This window comes from Talpa occidentalis, unplaced genomic scaffold, assembly GCF_014898055.3.
Source record: "Talpa occidentalis isolate TD23 unplaced genomic scaffold, MPIMG_talOcc4v2.1 talOcc4.8, whole genome shotgun sequence".
Classification (NCBI taxonomy): Eukaryota; Metazoa; Chordata; class Mammalia; order Eulipotyphla; family Talpidae; genus Talpa; species Talpa occidentalis.
The window spans coordinates 29835137-29858010 of record NW_023605194.1 but is presented as its reverse complement, the minus strand read 5'-3'; the positions used below and the strand labels follow the sequence as shown (position 1 = coordinate 29858010).

The window sequence follows — 22874 nt, the reverse complement described above, 5'->3', positions numbered from 1 at the left end:
TGAACCACGAGTCCTGATCTTGCTGTAGCTCAGACCTGCCAAGAAGGCAATTATCTGGATGGTCTTGCCCAATCCCATTTCGTCTCCCAGAATTCCTCCTGCCTGCTGGCAGTGCAATTCCCACAGCCACCTAACACCTGTCTGCTGGTACCTACAACAACAAACACCAACAAGGAAAAGAAAATGGCAAATGGTGGGTAATACAGATCATAACAGAAAGTACTCATGAATTAATCATTTGGCTAGATTCTAGTACCAGTCAGAGAAACATGCCGGATGTGTGTTTTACATGAGTATTATATTTATAAGGTCATACATTTTTGATCACCTAGGCATAAAATCACAAATTTTTCTTTACAGAATGTTAACACATTTCTAATTAAATTGATAGATGGGATAATTAGAGACTATTTCATTTCTTTTTCAACATTAGAAATAGCCTGGTAAATAAGCATAAACTTACTGTCTTTTCAGTATCTTTCTGGGGAAAAAATTCTCAAATATTTTTAGTTATATAAAATTCCAATAATTTTTCAATGAAAAGAAAGCATGAACATTTCCTTTTTAATATGAGCAACGTCAAAAAAGGGAAAACATCACAATTTACAGCATATACTGCTGAAAGTCACTTGGTAATCATATTACTTTTATAGGAAAAATTAAATTATATTTTAAGGCCATAAACAGTCTGAATAATGTGGCTGCTTACAAGATTAGTACATAACAGATGATTCTGTCATATTACTAGCAGATGCAAAAAAAGAACAGTTTAAAGACTCAACAATACAAAAGGTCTATTTAATATTTTAAAGCAGAACTCGATTCAGGGACTTTACCATAGATACAAAAAGACCAGGGCCACTAAAATTTTAGATCGGGAGTACAGGTCAAAGACAAATATATATTTTCCCTCTTTAAAAATAAAGAATAGCATGTTTAATCTATATCCCAAAAGTAAAGTTTTTTTAATAAGTAGTAATTAATGCAAAAAGCATTTTGAGAGTGAAAGATTTAAACATCATGGAAGGATAGGAAGATTATGTGTCAGGTAAAAAGATCTAAAGCAAATAACAATGTTTAAGTTAAGAGACAAGGAAAGCTAAAGATTTTTTTTTTTTTTTCAAAGAAAATACCAAGGCTAGTACGCTTCCCACATTCAAAGCAGGTGCTTTTGTTGTTTTACTACCCAAAAGTTTATTATTTGGGTTGTGGAATGTCTACTTAAAATCTCATTGTGGACTTCTGTCCCTGCTGAACTCTTTCATTTAATCTCCTCTGAGTAAATATGTTATAACTAACTTTCTTCCAGCATTTTGCACATCAGTTCTGTAACTCTGACTCCAACTGTTGCTATTATTATCTACCATGCAAAGGAAAACTTTGAATAAGTTTGCTAATTGTAATTCATAAACTGAATCTGCACCCCAGGGGAGAAGATTTTTTTAAAAACACAATGAAGTAGATAGTACAGATAGAAGATGATTTAATTTGGGAAGGACAAATTCTACTAACAAAGCTATGTAATCAGAGAATAATGACTACCACTTAAGAAACTTACTGCTGGGAGGCACCAGTACATGTGGATTGTATATAGCCCCAAATGAAGGCTCATGGAATGGACATAATTGGCACATTTTACGGATAGAAAAATGAAGGCACAGAGAGATTAAATAACTTATCAAAGGTCACACACAAATGAGGGAAAAAATGAGCCATCCAGAACTGAAATTCTGCACCTCTGATTCCAAAGTGTTAGGAGATAATTTTGACCAGTGGTTCTCAAGGGGGAGTGGGGGACATTTCTCTGCATGGGACATTTGGCAGGATATTGACAGTTACAACTGGGAAAGGACAATGTCATCTGGTGGGTAGATGTCAGAGATGCTGTTCAACATCCTACAATGCATAGGATAGTCCCTACAACAAAGAAAATACTAATTTGACCCAAAATGTCAACTATGTTAAGGATCAGATTTTCTTTTTTTCTTTTTTAAGATTTATTTATTTTGCCCCCCACCCCCCGCCAGAGGTGGGGGGGCAGGAAGAGGACTCACCAGAGACAGAGAGGGAAACAGAACAGGCAGATTGACCGAAACACACAGCTGAGGGGAACAGCGGGCGAGCCAGGAGAAGTCTGCTGTGCCATATGGGTAGCTCCCTGGCCAGGGATTGAACCCATGCTGCAGTGGCTGCAAACAGCTTCATAGGCTGCGTCCCAACCCCTGCGCCACCAGGGAGGCCCAGGATCAGATTTTCTGATCTAAAATAACAGCTGGCTGTGAACTGGCTACACTGTACTCAGCTATGGGAAAAACAGCAATCCATAATCCTCTGAACAAAACTAATATACAATATAATGAATTCTAGTCAATCCACCCCCTTTAACTAGGGGAAGAGCTGAAACCAAAATTTTCCAGAAATCATTCCATTTCACCAGTATACCACACAGCCTCCACCCAACACAAGTCCAAAATCTCTCTCTGTTTGGGGCCAACTACTTAAGGAGAAAGAATCTAGAAAGTGGTGATCAAGTAATCATGAAAGGAGTAAGAAATGGTGACCAGGATGGTATATCCCAGAAGGAGTTTGGGAGGGAGTTAAGACATTTGGACTCTCAATGTGACCCAGGAGAGGTAGTATCAGTGTGCTGGGTAGTTGCTAATTTACAAATATTATCTTCAAGGGCATTCAAACAGCATTATTGTTGTTTACTAGAAGATGACTGACACTAAAGAAATGACTTTAAGGAAAACACACACTAGGCGACCCCCATAAGTCACATCACTATATGGGACTCCCCAATGATTGGGGACATTGTACAAAGACAGCCAAGAGTGAATTTTACTTTCAAGAAAGGACCTCAGATTGCACTGGCACACTGGTTGGTAGGCATGTATCACTGATGAAGAGTTGAAGGCCTGGGTTTTGCTTATAGGAGTGCCACTAACTGACTAAAGTTTTATTGCTTTAATTTCCTAATTACAAAGGTTGTAAGACAATTATATACTTTAAGTGAAAACAGGTTCTAGAATTTAGCTTTCAGTACCTTTGAAAAACATATAAAATTATTCTTCAGGAAAAGTTAAAGATATTTACAAGCTATTGTACAACAGTGAAGAAATTACTATGCTCTGCTTTCTCCATGAAGCTGAAGCATCACAAAATGACCATGGACAGAGAGATCTTGGCATCATCACACTAATCCAACATTGCATTTGCCAGTGTGGCTAAAAGTAAGGTCAAAAGATTGAAGTTTGTCATTTGATTGCTAAATTATATAGATGAATGCATTTGCTGGACAACCTTTCAAAACAGAATTTTAAAAGTTAAACATAATCTTGCAGAAAATAGCACTTAAATGGATAATTGTACCTTCCTACTCCCTTGTGTACAACTATACCCTGTTAATTTAATTCCAGAGTATGGTAAATACAGTAAAAATATATCTACAGATTGAAATTAAATTGGCCTAGCAAAACTTAATCACAAAAGAAAAATGGAGACATTATCGAATCCTACTAGTGTTTTTTGAATAGAAAAAGGTATAGAAGTCTTACATTTATGAAATATTTAAAATTCTGCTTTTGAGAGACAAAACAAAATACTTCTAGGAACATGCAATTAAGATTGAAAAAACAAACATGTACTTACATGGTAAATAGTCAATACACTGGCTCCTACAGACTCTTACTAAGCGAAGTTTGTTTCTATTAACTGTGAAATTTCTTTGCCAGAAAATCACATTTATACAAAAAAAGCACATTCAACTTGACTCTTGAGGATATTTGCCAAATCACTTCCTACACAAGCAGAAGAATCCTGTCTTTGTTAAATTAATTTAACCTATTATTTGGGTATTCCTTTTGGTAGCACAACACTGACACTATTTGGTCTATTCCTTAATAAGCAATCACTTTAGAGAAGATAAAAAGAGTTGCCTATAACTGTTGTCTTTATTTATCTTTCCATAGTTAATTTTCATTTGGGAGAAGCAATAAACAAAGCAGCCACCTCTCAGGGCTATAAAATGATTTGCCTGCCAAAATTATTAGAGACTCAGATTTGAACATCTACATAATTCTTCTGTCGAGTTATGGCAATCCCATCAAGACACTTAACATCTTTAGGATGCAACTACCCTATATGTTCAGTGGGATGAAATAACTACTTCCCAAGCTGCCCCCCTCCATAGGAAGAAAAATTAAAAGCTCTCTGAGAGGAAATATTAAATACATGCTATTTTTAAATAGTTATCCTATACAAGTTTAAGATATTTAGATGGCTGACCGCTTTATCTATGCAGGAGATTAAATATAATCACCTTAAAAAAGGAAGTCTATCTCCACCCAACTACCAAGTGATAATACAAAGACAGAAAGAAGCTGTTTAATGGTTTAACTTCCTATGTGCATTGACGAAGCCTTCCTAAAGTATCTTGTTAAGTAAATCCCAGGAGTGATGAGATTGAAAATGTGCCTAAGAATTTACATTCATCATGGGAGATCCACCCAGGCCATGTAGGCTTATGGGCATGCATCTATCACACAGTATCTGGTTATCTAGAGTACTTGGTCACTTCACATATGCAGTTTAGTCAGTTTCAAAGAGCACCTTAATCCTGGAGGCATTTGCCATTTGCCTATATCTTCTCTTTTAGAACAACATCTACATAAAATATTTAGATGTACATTTGGTCAGTTCAAAAGTAGTATACCCTTAGGTACAATATGAGACAAGAGAAAATAATCTCAACAGTTTATTTCCACACAGTAGTAAAAAAAAAAAAAAAAAACCTCTCCTACTATTGATTTTAATATACAACTCTTCTTAATTAATCTGACTTAAGAAATTAGAGCTTTGGTACCTTAAAATTACTAAGAACAAAAAAACAACTCAACATGGATGGCTTTTTAAATGTGTTGCTTTTAGTCTGCTGAGACAGGTCCATATAGATTCATCAGTTTACAAACATACCCAATGCGCACTTTAGTCAATTTATTATCATCTAATTTTAATGAACAGCATGTGGCTAAAATTTCATTTGACAGTATCTGTATTTGCAATAAATTGCTGCAAGTACCTTAAGGGCCCACAGGTAACTACTGTGTAATTCCTAAAATATTAATTTGTACACAATGGCTTGATGACAGACATAAAGGAAAGAACACATGGCACATACTTAAAAAGCTTTTTGAACAGAAAACCTGGCATTTTAAAACCTTCATCAAATTCAGCATCGCTTTCCTCTGAATCGTCTTCAAGCTTCAGACACTTCTCTTTGTCCCGCATTCTCAGTTTATTCCATCTCCTACCATGGAAATAAAAATCATATTTCCATTATTTTGGTTACAAGTCAGATTAAAATAGACAATTCTAGACAATGCAATGAACAGGCAACTGAGAATATCTTCTAGCATTCTGCTGCTGTCATTACCCAAAACAATAATATTCAAAGAAAAACCATTCACTTTTCCTTATCAAATCTATTTGCTCCTCTTCTGGCATACCCTAAGGAAAATTTCTCTGCTAGTTCCTAAAATATATGAATTAAATTCTAGAAAAGATTCAGTGAAAATTTCAATATAACTATCTCAAAAATGGCAATATAACAATATTTTAATTTATAATTACTATTTCTGTGCTAAAGACTTGATAGTCACAGCATAGTATCTTAAAACATAAAGCAAATTTTTGGTATTTACATATATGAGATTCACATATTGATTACTTCATGGGGAGCCTCAGTAATAAAGTATTGGTAATGATACCACTTAAGGAAAAGTGCATTCATTAAATAAACTCTAAGCCATATATATAACATAAATTTACTAAATGATGCTTTTCAAATATAAAATAAGATGAACATTTATTTTTCAGGCGGGTGATGCCATGCGGGTAAAACAAGAAATGTCTAAACACCTGAAAGTCTCAGCAACAACAAAGATTACTGGGAAGGTGCAGCTATTTAACCAGATTAATTCTGCTTCCATACAACTAAATGAATCCTGATGTCGGGAGTGAAAAAAAAAAAAAGTCAACAGTCTCACATTCTATTCACTTTTAAAATTAAAGGCTGACTTCTTTCAGCATGCTTACAACGGACACTTTGAATTTCACAAAATAGCAAAAATGAAATAAAGCAATTGTACAGATAAATGCCTTCCCACTTAAAAAGCTCATAGGAAGGGAATGAGAACAAGACACATAAGGAGGCATTTATCTGCTATTGCCCAAGCAAGGAGAAGAGAAAGTGTGAGGGAGAAAATGAGGATTAACAATGCACATTGACTGGTGAGAGGAATGGCACACTTTCCAGTGCCGATCACAAAACCAGCAGAGGTGGAATTCTAGATTGTGAGGCAACCCTGTTCAAGTAGCTGCTGGAGGACCTGGAAACAAATCCTCTGATAAATTCTTGCCTTGTTGAAAATTTCAACTATTCAAAGTCACAAAAGAAGGGCCAGTTGAAGTTTAACTATGATCAGTAAGACAGAACTAGCTGGTCAACTGGAACTGCCTTGCAGGGGACTAAGAGAGCTTACAAATACACACTGTTGGCAATTTTCACAGAACAGCAAATGGAAGGGGCAATAGATGGCCAAGTCTCAGGAAATAGCTATCATATAACCATAAGGTTTAATATGTGCTAGTCTTGTTATAAAAAAAGTTGAGTGGGGTGTGTGTGTGTGTGTGTGCTTTAACTTCTAAAAGCACTCTCTTCCTCTTCTATTTGCATTTTTCTTCATTAAAAAATTATTTCCCTGCAACTGATAAAATGAACTACCTCTGGGAGGCTATTAACAATAGTTTTCTCTGTTTTTCTAATTTTCACATTATCTACAAATTTAGTTAAGTGCAATGGTTTTACAGCTGTGGTTCTCAACAGCAGACAATTGGCCATCACTTCCCTACCACCACCACCACAATGTGACAATGTCTGGTGACCTATTTGATTGTTACAATTGCTAGGGGAAGGGGAGACACACTACTAGCATCTAACAGGTAGGGACCAGGGTTGATGTTAGGCATCTTCCAATGCACAGGATGTCTTAATCCTCCACAACAAAAGGCAATATGGCCTCAAATATCAATAGTGCCAACGCTGAGAAACCCTTCTGTATCTGTAGCCCTTACTAATGAAACTTAGAAGCCAAAATACATATTCTTTTTTATGATATTTATATCTGAATTCTTGCTACTCACTAACTGAAATTTAGCAAGCAATTTCAGGTGACCTATTCTTCAGTATGCAAACTCTTACTCTCAACTCAGAATCAAACATTCATAACAAGATACTTGCATTTACAAATTAAAGAGCTTCTGCACAGCAAAAGAGACAAAAACAAAGAGAAACCCCACCAACTGGGAGAACATTTTTGCACACAGCACTAATGATAAAGGACTGATCACAAAAATCTGCAAAGAGCTAATGAGATTCAACAAAAACAAAGAAAATAATCCAGTCAAAAAATGGGCAGAAGAGCTAAAAAGAAACTTCTCCGAAGAGGAAATGCAAATGGCCAACAGGCATATGAAAAAATGTTCAACATCACTTGTCATCAGGGAAATGCAAATCAAAACTACCATGAGATACCATCTTAAACCAGTGAGAATGGCACATATTAAAAAAACTAGCAACAACAAATGTTGGCGAGGGTGTGGAGAAAAAGGAACCCTTCTGCATGTTGGTGGGAGTGCAAACTGGTCCAACCACTATGGAGAGCTGTGTAGAGATTTCTGGACCTACTAAACATAGAGCTTCCCTATGATCCAGCAATTCCACTCCTAGGTATTTACCCAAAGGACACAGAAACATCAGTTCCAAAGAGCACCTGCACCCCTATGTTTATAGCAGCACTGTTTACAATAGCTAAGCTTTGGAAACAACCCAAATGTCCAAAAATAGATGACTAGATCAAGAAGATGTGGTACATATACACCATGGAATATTACTCAGCATTCAAAAAAGATAAACACATGCAATTTGCAGCAACATGGATGGCGCTGGAAGGGATCATGCTCAGCGAAATAAGCCAGAAAGAAGAAGAAAAATACCGGATGGTCTCACTCATAGCAGGAATCTAGAAAACTTAAATAAGGGACCAGGAAAATGAATAACTATAAGAAAGTGAAAATCAAAATCAACAAAAAACTATAAACCAGAGACACTCTATGGGGGGTAGGGGGAGGGAGAGGAGGGATTGGGTCAAAATAAGGGGGTTGCAATTGTATGGGGAATATAAAAATAAAATTTATTATAAAAAAATAAATAAATAAAGTGTTCCATGGGGGGGAAAAAAAAGATACTTGCATTTAGCAAATTTGTGGGTGGTATGAAACACAAAAAGAATCACCAAAATTATCATAGCTATTTAAAAACACTTCATTTTGCAATTCAAAGATAATTTTACAGGAACACAAAAGAGAAAAAAAAAAAAACAGAAGACAGTAGGTTTAAAAGTTCCACACAGGTCATTAAATATTTTACATACTAGAGTATCATATTTTAAACTTCAGTGATAGATCATTGTTACCTTCCTTACACTCAGCCAATAAATCTTTGTGGCTGTTAAATTTCCTACCGCATCCCTCTGCATCAACAGGACTTCAGTTTCCTTCTTCTCCCACCCTCCCTCCTAAAATATACAGGCATCATGTCACCACAGAACTCACGGCACCTAGGAAACCACATAAGCCACTACAGAAATGATTGCATTCCAGTGCCTTCCGCCTCATAAAGAAAGATGAAAAGAGTCAAACATTTATTCAGATTGGGTAAAGGATGACTAAAGGTGGTGGGGAAAAATCATTATTGCCAACAAGTATCTGTATCATTGTGAAGACAAACTGCCCCAGTAGAATCATATAAACATATTAGAAACAGAAACTACCAGGGTTATAAAACCACATGCACATGAGGCTCAAGCTAAGAGATTCCTCAGTTATATAAAGCAGCAATTCCCCACGTGGCTTGGAGCCAAAACAGCCCTGACCACCTAACTAGTGCCCACTGAAGCAGTGCAGCACCATGCCCTGGTCCACAAGAAGTAGGACATAGGAGGTGGAGGAGAGCCAGACTCACCTGGATTCTGCCACAGATGCCTTTCCTATCCTACATGCTGTCAGGGTCTTAAAGTGCTCTCTTTGGTGCACTTCACCCATTTGTCCTGTGGCCTGGCAGACTGAGAGCGCTGTCTGGCCAGCAGATGTTAAGGGGGATTCTACACTATGAATAAACTGCGTTTGACATATGCAGTAAGCACAAGCCAAAATATAAAAGTCTGGCCTCAGACAGTCCAGAATTTTATTCTGATGGCCATTTATTAGCTCTTCAACCCTGAGAACGTAACTTAACCTCCATAGCATCTAAGCTTCCTCAGCAGTGAGAAGGGAAGAACAGTAGCATGTACATCACTGGATTTGGGGGGGGAGGGGCAATAAATGAGGTGTCAATGCACAGCATTTAGCACAAGCCTAGAATATATTAAGTGCTTAATGAATTAATATGCCATTATATATACTCAAATCTACCTGTTGAAATCCTCCCAGTAGGACCTCCCTGGTGGCACTTTGGGTTAAGCACCTCACTATGAAGCAATCCCTGCAGCATGAGTTCAATCCTCGGCAGGCCAGGGAGCTACCCACGTGGCGCAGCAGACCTCTCCTGTCTTGCCCGCTGCTCCCCTCAGCAGTGTATTTCAGCCAGTCTGCCTGTTCTGTTCCCCATTCTATCTCTGGTTAATCCTCTCACCCCCCCACATCTCTGGCCTGTACCCCAGCTCTTGTATGCATAAATAAGTAAATCTTTAAAAAAAAAGAAAAAAAAAGAAATCCTAACAGTAACTATTGCTATGTTCACTTACACAGGAAGAAACAGAGGCAACACACAGTTCAATAAAATCTGCCCACACTTAATGGAACCCCACCTGAACGTGTATATTTGAACAATAACTGTTTAGCAAATGTATGCTCAGTATATTATTATGAACACATTATCACCATGAGTAAAGAAACCAGCCACCATAAAGGACCTGCTGAAAAACGTCAATTTTAAAGGTCTGAAGCAGATTTATAAATAGTAAACTCTCATGAAGTATGGCACTCTTTGATATGATAGTGACCAAAAAAAAAAAAAAAAAAAAAAAAGACGCAAAATGACTTAAATTGGTTAGGGAGGCAGGTCAAAATTAAGATCTGAGGGCCTCCCTGGTGGCGCAAGGGGCTAAGATGCAACCTATGAAGCAATCCACAGCCATTGCAGCACGAGTTCAATCCCTGGCCAGGGAGCAACCCACATGGCACAGCAGACCTCTCCTGACTCGCCCGCTGCTCCCCTCAGCAGTGTATTTCAGTACATCTGCCTGTTCTGCTCCCCACTCTGTCTCTGTATGCATAAATACCCCACTTCTTGTATGCATAAGTAAATAAATCTTTAAAAAAAATTAAGATCTAACCCAAGTAATCGGGAATCTTAAACATTAGAAATGGGCCCAAAATATCTAATTGCTGATTTTTCAGTAAATAAGCTATGTAACTGATTTTAAAAGTGGAAGGAGGCAGGAAACAGCCCAATATTTACATTTTTGCAAAGAGATAAGTTTCATGCTTTCGATTCTCTCGTTCTAAAATATCCATACATGTAACAGTCACAGCTGCCGCCACATAAAACCAAGTGGGCATGGCGTTCGCTGGCAGCGATTCTGACTCCTCGCACGACTGCCATAGTCAGCCACTGTCGACTCCACTGGCAGCCACTGAGAAAAGAACCCAGTAATAAACATAAACTTACAATTCCAATCAGATGCAGGCAGAGAGAACACTCCCTGGCTTCGCCACATTCACACAGAAATGAGAAACTGGCCCAGGCTATAGGGCCTGGGCTCATTTGCAAAAATAATCTGTCGGAAACAACTTGGACCCAGGGCCAGACTGCCAGCAACACTGCACAGCAGAACCAGATGAAGTGCACCAGGAACAATACTCTTTCCAGTTGTAACCTACCGGGGTACTTTGTCAGTGAAACCCTAAGAATCCACCTGAGAGCCAGTTACAGCCATTTACAGCTAATTTATTTTTGAGGGAGAATTTCTAGCATTCCAAGGATGCTCAAAATCGACAAACAGAAAAAGACAGCTAGCTGCCACCATGCGTTGTGGCCTCCTCATCTCTGTGTATCTGGATTCTTGTACAGTCCCCAACTCCCTTCCTTCAACACACCCCTGCACACCCTACCCAGGCAGCAACCTCAAGCCCTGGAAGAAGTCAAGGTGAGGATGAAATCTTCCTTGACCAGCCAGAATTAGGCACTCTGTCCTCTGGGTGCCTTCCCAACTCCCTGACATCTTGGGCACACCTGATGGCTCTACCAGATGAAACTGCATCTGTCCCCCTCATTAGAAGGAGAGCCGCCTGAGCTCAGAGACTGTCCCAGTCATTCTTATGTCACTCAGCACTAGCGTAATGACTGCCTCACCAGACAATAAATGCTGAAGGAATGAGCGAATGAGGTTCAGCATTGGGCTAGGCATAAGGACATCAGGGACAGAGGAGCATGGCTTGAACAAGATCAAAGAGAGTCATTCAGAAATGGGTTCAAGAAACTTCCTGTTTTATCTCATTTACAACTTATCTCCAACTGGATTTCCTACTCTTACACACATGGATTCAAGGCCTTACTCCTAGCTAGATCCACCAGACAAACATGGCTAACAACCACCACAAACATGAGCCATGACACAGGGCAAGGACAAAGCCAGAGAAATTTTAATTGAGAATTTTATAGGGAGGAAAAAAAGGAAAGCAAAGGAAGTTCCTTATTATGAACTATATAACATTTGTAAGTTATTTTCAAGTCATGAGTTCTATTTCTGGGGTCCCTTGGTGGGTTCACTTTTCTGATGCAACTGCGTTCTGCACAATAGCAGATGGGACAAATCAGGAGCTCTTTGCCTAGGTCCAAGCTTGCCTAGACTGAGTGGGAAAGGTTGGGCAAAAGATTCAACTTCTTAAGAATTAATCTTCTAACAGAGGAAAAAAGAAAATTAGTCATGAACTATATTTACATTTCTAGAAAGGAAATAATGTTTGACATTTCCACCTTCACCTTTTTCTTTAACCCATATGTGTAACAGTCACGGCTCTAACCAAGTCAAGTGAAGTGACTGGGTTATTCACTAGGGATTTTCTAGCTCCTATAGTCCCTCAGACTTTAGCAGCAGCCACTAGAGAACACAGTAAAAAGCTAAAGATACCCACTGGGAAGTGTGAAACAAGTGGGAATAAAGAAATGCACTGCAGGTCTGTAACTGGTAAGGTGAAGAGAGAACTTTAGAAATGTCATTTAACATCAATACATTTATCTCCCTGACCACAACATGAGACAAATAATAGATTCTTAAAGAACTAAAATAAGATAATATACATACTATGTCCTTTGGGAGTTACTTTATACTAAATACAAATCAGATACTACTTTATAATTATTGGTAGGAGATTACTTTTACAAACAAGAACAATTAAAAAAATTAGTTCATTGCAGGTTAAATGTAAATAGGAAAATATCAAAACTCCTATTGCAATCAATCTTGAGCAGACAGGAGTTAATTCAGCCCCAAGTCTAGAAAGACATTATGCTACTCTACTAGAAGTGTCAGCCAGATCAAGTTTATCATAGTTCATTCTGGACACAACAGCCTACCCATATAAGACGGCAAAGATGCAAAAATCAAGCCTTACAAGACACAGCAGAAAGATTTGGAACTCAATGAACACAGAGTATTGCAAGGGACCAAAGTATCATCTTGACCTAGCCCATACTTAGAACCAAAGAGCAGGCTGTGAAAGTTGAAGAACATCCCCTGGGCAGATGTCTAGTGACCCCTAGTGTGTTCAAAGGAGAAATAATTTTTTATTTCTCCCCAAGTAACTTCTGATAATGCACTTATATTTGTATAGACATCACTTCATGAACCTTAATCATATTAATAAAATATATATGAAAGAAAAGCCTAACATGAATAAAACTGTTTATAACAGCCAATTATTTGGCTATGAATACTACCATGAATTGTTAAGCTGCCCTTGCCTTAGGAAAGTGGTCACCTTTTCATACATATCGATATTAATATGCTCTTCTTCACGGTCTGTATATACTGAGTGCCTGACATATGCCAGAGTATTTGTAGATACTGTATAAACTGAGGGCCTGACATATGCCAGACTATTTGTAGTTAAAAGAACTATTCCTTGGAACAGTTTTAATTCACTTAATCCTTACAACACAATGAGGCAGAAGAAAGGTAGGCAGGGAGAAGGGACCTCCCCAAGAACCACCAATGTAAAGATTCAAATCTAGATAGTCTGGCCCCAGAATCTGTATTCCTATTACATATTCCTGCCTGCAAAAAATATTTTTCAAACTCCCTGAAACAACACTTTTCTTATAGTACCAGCAAAAGGGTCAGTATTACTTCTTTAATTGCTACAATGAAAAACTGTACAAGAGCAAACCAAACTCAAAAACTTTAATTCAAATTTTGTTGCTGAAGTTTAAAGCGGGGACCCGTGCAATATCGCAGTCCTACCCACCTGGATACTGTGCAGGGTGAGCCGAAACTTCCTCTTCACTAAATACTTGCTGCCTTTTCCAAGGAACAGTTCTTTTAACTACAAATACTCTGGGCTGAACAACACTTAAAATACATTTAATATGAAACCAACTGTACACAACTGCCTATACAAAAAAGGGCAAGATGGGTTTATTAAAGGGAACTGTCAAACATTAGTACCATGAGGTCATTTATTAACAAAATGAACATGCCCTCTTCAAGGAAATCATATATTGAGCTACTTGAAATTCAAAACGGAACTTACTGCTCTGTCTTCATTTTTTTTTAAAGATTTATTTATTTATGCATACATGAACTGGGGTACAGGCCAGAGGTGTGGGGGGGGGGGGGAGAGGATTCACCAGAGTCTGTCTTCATTTTTATGTAGTGAGGGCCACCAAGCCTGAAGCAGCTCAGAGCAGACAACAAAGGAAGAGTCACACTTCATACATGAAATCATTTTTAATAAAGGGTGAAAGTGCAACCCTAGGGTCATTCTCCATATATTGCAATATCCATGAAAGGATTCCACAACAGAAACACAATGAGTACAATTTGATTTTTAAAAATATATTCAAGGCACCAACCTGGGTATTTAATATAGTTTGCATTTCTGTAGTGTGATAGGTTTTCTATTTTAGACAGCTAAGAATCCCTTACAGATTAGTCTAATTTGCTAAATTGAGATACTTGGGGTTTTACTTTTCTTAGCTGCTTTTTATGGTCTATCTGGGTGGACTTAATTGGCACATCTGAGCAGATGAAAAACCCTCAGTTAGGAGTCCAGCTCTCACAGAGTAAATGAAGACTGATGCAGACAATTATGCAGTGGAGCTGAGAATGAGAGGTGTGTGCAGAGCATGAAACAGAATTAGTCTTCATTTGTGCCTTAGCTTCGTCATTTAAAAGAAGCTAAGGTACTCTCTAAGAAAACTCCTTAAGGGAGTGACTCTTTTGTCTCTATCTGAAATGCAGATTCTGTGGTGGAGGGTTACTGGTACTCTGGTGATGGACAAGGTGTGGTAACATACATTTGAGGAGGCGTGAAACTTTATTCCTGAAATATAGGCAGTGTTATAAGCCAGTGTTACCTCAATAAAGGATAAATTAAAAATTACATAAATGTTAATCTGTTTCCCCCAAAATAAAACATAGATTCCTAGAAGAAAGGAAAAATAACATAGGTTTAGTTGTTGAAAGTAGAAATTAACTCCCAGAAACTGATAAGAATGATCATCAAACCATTATAATAGTTAGGTTTCTGGATCAAATTCAGATTAAGTTTTTTACTCAATTCAGAGTTCTGGAGTGCCAATGACTTGGATTTAAAAATAAAGTTCAAGTTCAAGCAAATCAAGCTCTACAACATAACTTGGTCTTTGCTTAAGTACAGGTGGAAGGTGCTGAATCCACAGGCAGTGCAAATAAAGCTCCAACTGCAGGATAAACAGGAGGCAACTCCAGTGCAAAGGGAGCCAGCTCTTGGCAAAAGGAAGAAAAAGAGGCTCCACAAAGATAATACAATGCAAATAGAGCAGCTGGGAGAGTGGTTCTAGGGCATCTGGCCTTTAGTAGCACTTCAGGCAAGTAATGAGACCCCCATAAAGTATGCAGATGAGACAGAGACACTGGTTGCTGGGGCAACATGCTTCTGAGAACAGTGTGCAGGACCAGGCTGACAGGTGACTCCTACAAGACCAGAACTAGCTTCAAACCCCTTTCCCTTCTTCAGGCTTCTCCACGTACTACTATCGTGGGCAAATGACTTCAGCTTTCTGGGCTCAGGTTCTTATCTCCTAGGAAGTAGTGAAAATTCCTGTATAAAGCGTAAGCCCTTAAAAAACGTTAAGTTACTATTGTCACACAACTCCCCCTCCACTGAAGACCCTTGCTCCAGTCATTGAAGTCCAAGTACAGGAAATCTTTTTCAACGTTTATCCTACTTGGCTTGACCCCCTGCAGAATCTGAAAATGCTGACAACCTTCCCTTTCTGGGACCATGCAGGCATATAGCCAAATACTCCAAGCTAGGATCCACTCTACCACTGGCCACAGGAGGAGCGCCAGTGCTCAAGGGAAGGATAATAAAAAGATTGTTTTCCCAGATGATTAAGCTCTGAAAAGTGTTAGAAAATATTCTGTAAGATTTACACAGTGAATGGAGTCATCAGTCTTTATTAACTCAAAGTTATTTATGTAAAATAAAGTCTAAAAAGGGAACAGAAGAAAAGAAAATCTTTAGGGATAAAAATGTATTAAAACCCAGTTATAGGCATTGTGACCACAGGTTACATGTGACTATGAAGTAAATTACATTCTCAGACACACCATATTTGTCAGCTCTTCTGGACCTAACTCCCCAAATCCTCATACCAATCTCAAATCCCTGGCTTAGGTTTTTGATTTGGTTTCCAGGCCAGGGAAGTGGAGGAAGCTATGTGCTGATTCTTGGCACCACCTTGTGGTCACATCTAGATACTGCACATTCCATGCCAATCCACATGGATAGAAACTTAACATTTACACAACCCTGTTCCAGCCTCAAATCCCAGGTCTACCTCTTAATGGTGAGATTAGGGGCACGATGATCAACTTGACGTAACTATGAAGTCCACTATAGTCCACTAAAGTCCACTATAATTATGACAGCTGAAAGACATGTATGAGTAGGATCAAAGACTGGAATGAAATACAGAAAATAACAAAAAATAAAGATATCTTTTTTCATCTTATTATCATATTTTCACAATTAAAAAATAGATTCAGAAGTGCTAAAAGGTGGGTGGAGCGTGGAAAACCTTCAAATCATTTGGAGGTAGCAACTCAATTGTATAGGGCACAGAAAAGAAGATTTTAGAGAAACTGAATCTGCCAAAAATCACAGCCAGAGAAAGGAAGAGAACATAAAAATGGACTTATATACATCAAATGGTTCCCAAAGTTAACAGTACACCAGAATCACCTGAGAAAGTTTCAAATCTCACTGTCCCATAGCCCCATGCTAGATTTCCTGAATCAGCACGCCCAGCCAGTGGTGGGGCTCCCAGGTGATTCTGCAGTATCAGCCTGTGGGCTGGGAAACCTCTGCTTTCATCCACGCTCACTGTCAAGGAAACGTAGACTATTAGGTTAGCAACTTAAACCATAATGGCTGGCAAGTGGAAACAGAAGAGCTTCAGCGTGCAGGTTTAAAGTCAAATTATAAATGCGAACCAGTTGTGCCAGCAGGAGACAAAACTTCCTTACAAGTGCCTCCTCCCCTTCATGATGAAACCTGACGTATGACCCAAGTCAGCCCAAAGCAATGCTGACCACGACTGGAGAAAGAATCAAGAGTTGGTTACACTTTTTGTTTGAGTTACACATATTCAAGGCTGGCAAAGAGCTGGCATGAATACCGCTGTTTCCCCTAAACGATTCCATGCCCAGGATATACTGATAGACATCACTTATGGATTATGGCATTCTTTTCCAAGGACCTCCAACAGAGCCTCAGTCTCCCCACGAACAGACTCAAGATGGGAGGTGGCCAGTGAGGCGAGGGTTGTGACTTCACTGTCCAAATGTGGATGCTAAGAAATAAGACCTCTCTGCAGACCACAGCCACCACACCAATCTCTAATGCATTCCAATGAGATCCTAAGGTAATAATGTGCCTCCAAAGCAAAGCAAGTATATTCCTTTTCACTGATACATCTTAAGTTTTAGAGCAAATGTGGCAAGTTTTTAATCTGCATCCTAAGGTCGATATCAATATATGTGAACTACCTAGCAGACAAGACACTGCGCTTAGATTAACCCTCCCCTAAGTCTTCTCTGAAAGCCTCAGTCTATATTCTCTTTACACTGGCTAGGTCCTATTTGTGCCCACACTCCTCAGGAGATTGCAAACTCACTGGTGAAAACCCAAAAGCCAGTGTGCAGACAGGCATTCATGCTATAAGAGCAAAGACGAAGCAATGAGAATTGACCTTGTATTTAGCTGGGAAATGAATCAAGACCACTAAGGTAACAAGGACTGCTGATCTGTGATGACCTTTGAGGGGAAAGGCATAAGCATGAAATGTTCGGTCTTCTAGGCAACTCTAGGCTGTTCTGGCTACGTGGAGTGGACAGGGTAAGTGACATATAAGTGCTCCATAGGGACACAAATCACTCCAGGACTGAAAGAGTGTTATTTCTATTAAGTATTAACTTGGTTCCTGGCTCGAGCTTTCTAAAGCAGCAATATATTTTAAGAGCTAACCCTCAAAATTGAGAATCATACCCTAATGGGAACTCTGTACCACTAAAGTTCAAATTCACAGATGTTTTGTAAGATCTATATACAACTAATGTGAATAAGAATCTACAGAATACTCACTTCTAAGAAGTGGCTCATCTATTCTCATTCATTATCAGAGGTATGAAAATCAGGAACACCACTGGGGTGACAGCCTTCAGATGCGATTTAAGAGAAAAAGTTTTGTAGCAAATGTGGTAGGAAAGTACCACCAAGCATCAACTAAAACAAGGACACCTAGTCAGGACTAACCCAGTGTTAATGAAATGCCTATAAGCTGAAAGCTGGGAAAATAAAGGGAGGAGATGTCTAGGAGTCACCCACTTTCACTTCCAAGAGTTTAAGGGCATTATAATGAAAGGACTATAACCAAAACACATTTGCTAAGTTCAATAAAAAGTGCCTACCTGGGTACATATTCCTAAATTCTAACCATTAAGGAAAATTCATTTTCTATGTTAGAAACTATATGGCCTTATTCTGATCATCTACCATCAAACCATGCTAACAGATCCTAAAGATCTTTTTCTTCATTCAAGTGAATACCATTATAAATTCAATCTGTCAATAAAGATCAATCAGAAGAAACAAAACCTAAGGAATGACTAGTAGTTCTAAATGTTCTTAGTGTTCTTCTCAATCCTGAGCATTCATTTTCTTTCACATCCCTAGTCCAGCGCACCAAACATTTCAATGCGGCATTCTGCAGTTTAACATCCTTAGTACCTAGAGCATAAAATTTTAAGAGTTATAGTATTTTTGTGATAATTAGTTATTGATATTTCTGAAATTCATTAAAGAGCTTACTGTAACTTGCAAAAAACTGGCTTATGATTTGGAAATAATAAATTGTTTTACAGTCTTAACATTATTAAGAAAACTTATTGCCATAAAGTTAAGCTAAATCCACATTTAAAATTCAATCAAAATAAATTACTCTTGATCAAAAGGCTGATTTATTTAAAATATATTTAATATTGACCCACTTTAATGGGAAGAATATATTGCTCCACTTATAATCAATACACTAAGACTAACACTTTTATTAATTCTCTACAGTAGTTAAGAAAAAGACTGACATTGCTCAATGTTCAAGAGTACTGAGCAATATCTCTTAGACAACTCTACAGATATTAATTGTGCAAAATCTTAAAAGCTGCAGTGAGAAATGACAACGCTAAACCACTCCTCAACTATGTATTACTGCATACCCAACTACAATGTGAGTGGACAAGCTCTAAAGAAGGAGATTCAGGTCACAGGTCCTCAAATTATTTGTGAAGAGAACTACGCTGCCATCTTTTAAAGGGTGAGGGTATTTCTGTGGCAGTTTAGATATGGGTCATCAGCAGTTTAGAAGGAAAAATACAAGGTCAATCTTCACTCATAAAGGCCAGGTGGAAATCTACAATAAACTAGGTCCTCTCTATATTCAGAAACCAGAAAACCCTGTTGAATATGGGAGACAAGTCATCCCAGGAGCAAGAACTTAAGCTTCAGCCTTCTGTATACCTCTGGCCCAAGTCCTTCCCCTAAGCTTTACTTCTTCTTCTTCTTCTTTTTTTTTAATTTATACAAGCAATGGGTATAGTCAGAAGCGCAGGAGGGTGAGAGAATTCACCAGAGCCAGAGCGGGGAGCAGAGCAGAGCAGGCAGACTGACGAAGTACACTGCTGAGGGGAGCAGCGGGCAGCAGGAGAGGTCTGCGCGTCACGTGGGACCCTAGCCCGGCGGCCGGGGATCAAACCAGAGTTGCAGAGGCTGCGGGTAGCTTCGCAACCCAGCGTGCAACTGCTGCACCACCGGAAGCTTTACTTCTTAATCTTGCCCTTTTATCTGAATTAAGAACTAGAAGTAGTAGAAGCATTTTGGGTCCACTTCGTTGATGACCCAATGAGCTCTGCTGGTTCTAGTAGGATTAGGCTGTGGAAAGTCCAACCTTTGAATAAATGGGGAACTAACATATTAAACTGGCTCCAGGATTATTATTTATTAATAAACCTTCCACTAACACAAAGCAGTACAAACTAGTGCAATTTACGTACAATCTCTGCAGACTGACCTTAACCGCTGTTTATAATAATCTTCATCTCCGTCGTCTCGGCATCTCAATACTTTCCGACCTCCGCTTCCTCCTGCAGCTTCAGATTCTTCCTCAGAACTTGGAAAAAAGTCATCATCAATCTCCTGCACTGCAACCTTCTTCTGCCGTTTCCGGTGCTTGTGCAAGGGCTTCAGTTCATAGTCGGTGCCCTCTCCGGACAGCTCAGCGCCCGCTGCCTCCTCTGGCTCCTCCTCTGAGGGCACGTACTCGGACTCCTCACCCTGGGAGTCTTCCTCTGCCTCTGGCCTCACCTCAGACTCCAGTGGTTTCTTTCCCCTTAGCAATCCCATTTGCCCCTGGAACTGCAAAGCCCTCTTCTGGAGTTTCTTGATGTGCTTTTTCAACCGTTTGTCTGTCTTCGAGAGAACTTGGCTTCTCTTGTTTGGCTTGTTTTCACTGAATGTTGAACTCAGCTCTGAAGTGACAGAGGCCTGAGCTTTTGTAGCTGTTCTTTTAGTACAGGCTTGCTTCTTCCTTTCAAAAGACAGTTTTGCTTGATCTGCCAAGTACTTTTCAAAGCCTGATGCTTCGTTGAGCATTAGTTTTCTAGGCTTTTTCTCTTGTTTCTGAGGGATCTTAGTACCAAAAGGCGTCATCTGGCCAGTGCGGATGAGCTCCTCCCAAGCGGTCTCCTGAATAGGCATGAGCATGCTGCCAAGACAGGACGGGCCTGGCTCTGCAAGAGAGACAACATGGGTATTAGAGCAGAGCTTTCCAGGGGTACAAGGGAAGATTTCACCTAATCAAAAAATATGAATGACCAACAAGTCATTCATAAAAAAATCATTATTCATAAAAAAATCATTAATGCAAGAAAGCGTATTATATGTGAAGAAAATTTGGTATAGCAGGCATCACATCACATTTCTACTCCAATTCAAAAAGGTGATTTCTTAGTAACTTTTCCCAACATATTGTACTATAAATATATTCTCAGTGCATTCAAAGAATCTATTCACATGTGACATGGGGTTGTAAATAGATAAATTCAGCCATGTTTCCTGAAAGAAGCCCATGAGGACACACACTCCCAAATTTGCATGTCATTACTAACACCAGCATTTAGAAGACTTAAGTCCAAGAGATGATGAAACAAAGCAGTCATCCTGTTTGGTATAATTTGGTAGATTATTTTGTGTCTCAAAATGCTTTTACCATTAATTTATATGGAATAATTTTGAGCATTCCAAGGTCTGAAAAATAACCTACCAAGTATGAACACTCTACTTCTGGATAACAGGGGAAGCTGATAACAGAGAACACAAGGTATATTTTCATCACTGCAAAAAGGTCTATTGGACAGCAGTGTTAGATGTGTGAAGTAATCTGAAGAGATGAACTAAAATTGCAAGTTATGCCCTAACATAAAGTCACCCAAAAATCACCCCTCATTAACTAGCTGAAATTAAACTCTAGCAAAATTACTTTGTGTATTACCAAAATATAGCCAAGAAATATGGTTCAACAGGAAGGAATCCATATAGTAAAATCTGCACTTCTTGTAAGCCAATACTGGAGCCAGTTTGTCATTAAACCTTCACTAAGGAAAAATACACAAAGAAATGCACAAATCCTATGTGTAGAGCTCCATGAATTAAAACAAAAATCAAAAAAAAAAAAAAACCCATATCCATACAGAGCACACAAATCAAAGAACAAAAATCTCTAGCACCCCCAGTGTGCCCTTATGGTGCCATCAAGCCTTACTCCATCCCAAGAAGACTGACCTGACTATATAACACTATAGACAAGTTATGTAAATGACTTGTGTAAATGAAAATGTCTGAACTCTTGATGTGTTTTTTTTGTTCAACACTGTAAGAGTCACACTTACTTTTGAATATATTTGCAGTTGTTCATTATCACTACTGTTAGTACTCTATTATACGACTATAATTTTGCCATCCCACTGCTAATGGACATCTGGGCAGTCTCCAGGTTTGGGCTACTAGGAATAATGTTGCTATAAACACTCTGGTACACATCTTTCGACAATATATGTATTGTAAATTTGGGGGTATGTTAAACTTAAGTAGATATGCCGAACAGTTTTCCAAAGTGGTCCTATGAATTTTAAGTTCCACTGTTCTCAACAGTGTTTGAGAGTTTCAACTAGTCTATGTTCTTGCCCCTTCATTTTAGCTATCCTGGTAGGTATATAGAGATAACACTTTGTGGCTATAATTTCTATTTCCTGAATGATTAGTGAACTAAGGTAACTTATCACAGGCGTACTGATCTTTTGGAGAACCTTTTTTTTAGTAAATATTCAAGTCTTTTGCCCTTTAGAAATTTTTTTTTCTAACAGCATTTTATAGATTCTAGATTCAAGCCTTTGATTAACACAGGTATTGCAAACATGTCCTCCCTTTGCAAAGTGTCATTTCATTCTCTTAATGCTATCTTTGAAGAACAGAAGTTTTTAGTTTTAATGTAGTTCATTTTTATCAAACCTTTGCCTTTACAGTGAGCATTTCTGTATCTGGTTAAATCTGCCTCAATGTCATGAAAATATTTTTCTGTTATAGTCTAAAAGCTTCATTTTACCACTCACATTAACCCACCTGGAATGTATTTTTGTAAACAGTGTAATGAACCAAGATTCATTTTATTTTCAGGTGGATGAACCCGGCACCACTTACTAAAAAAAGCCTTCTTCACAGCACTATGCTGCCATATTTGTCACAAATCAAGTGACTACATATGGGTAGGCCTATGTGCTGGACCCTCTACTCTGTCCCACTGGTCTATCTGTCCATCCTTGTGCAATGCCATACATATTCCCTTCATTACTATAGCCCAATAATAGGTCTTGATATTTTATTCTTCAAGGTTGCTTGGCAACTCTTAGCCCAACCCATGTTTATATAAATTCTAAAAT

General features: G+C 38.6%; 1 protein-coding gene across 1 annotated transcript in view; it reads right to left on the bottom strand.

Annotated features, from left to right (window-relative positions):
* Positions 1-22874, bottom strand: part of LOC119234313 (DNA excision repair protein ERCC-6-like) — a 46204-nt gene continuing 23330 nt past the window's right edge. The window contains exons 5-7 of the mRNA XM_054690514.1: positions 19952-20669; positions 5220-5308; positions 1-151 (exon numbers count right to left, since the gene is read on the bottom strand). Of these exons, the coding sequence (XP_054546489.1) occupies positions 51-151; positions 5220-5308; positions 19952-20669 (908 nt within the window). The 3' untranslated portion in view covers positions 1-50. The remainder of the gene's footprint in view (positions 152-5219; positions 5309-19951; positions 20670-22874) is intronic.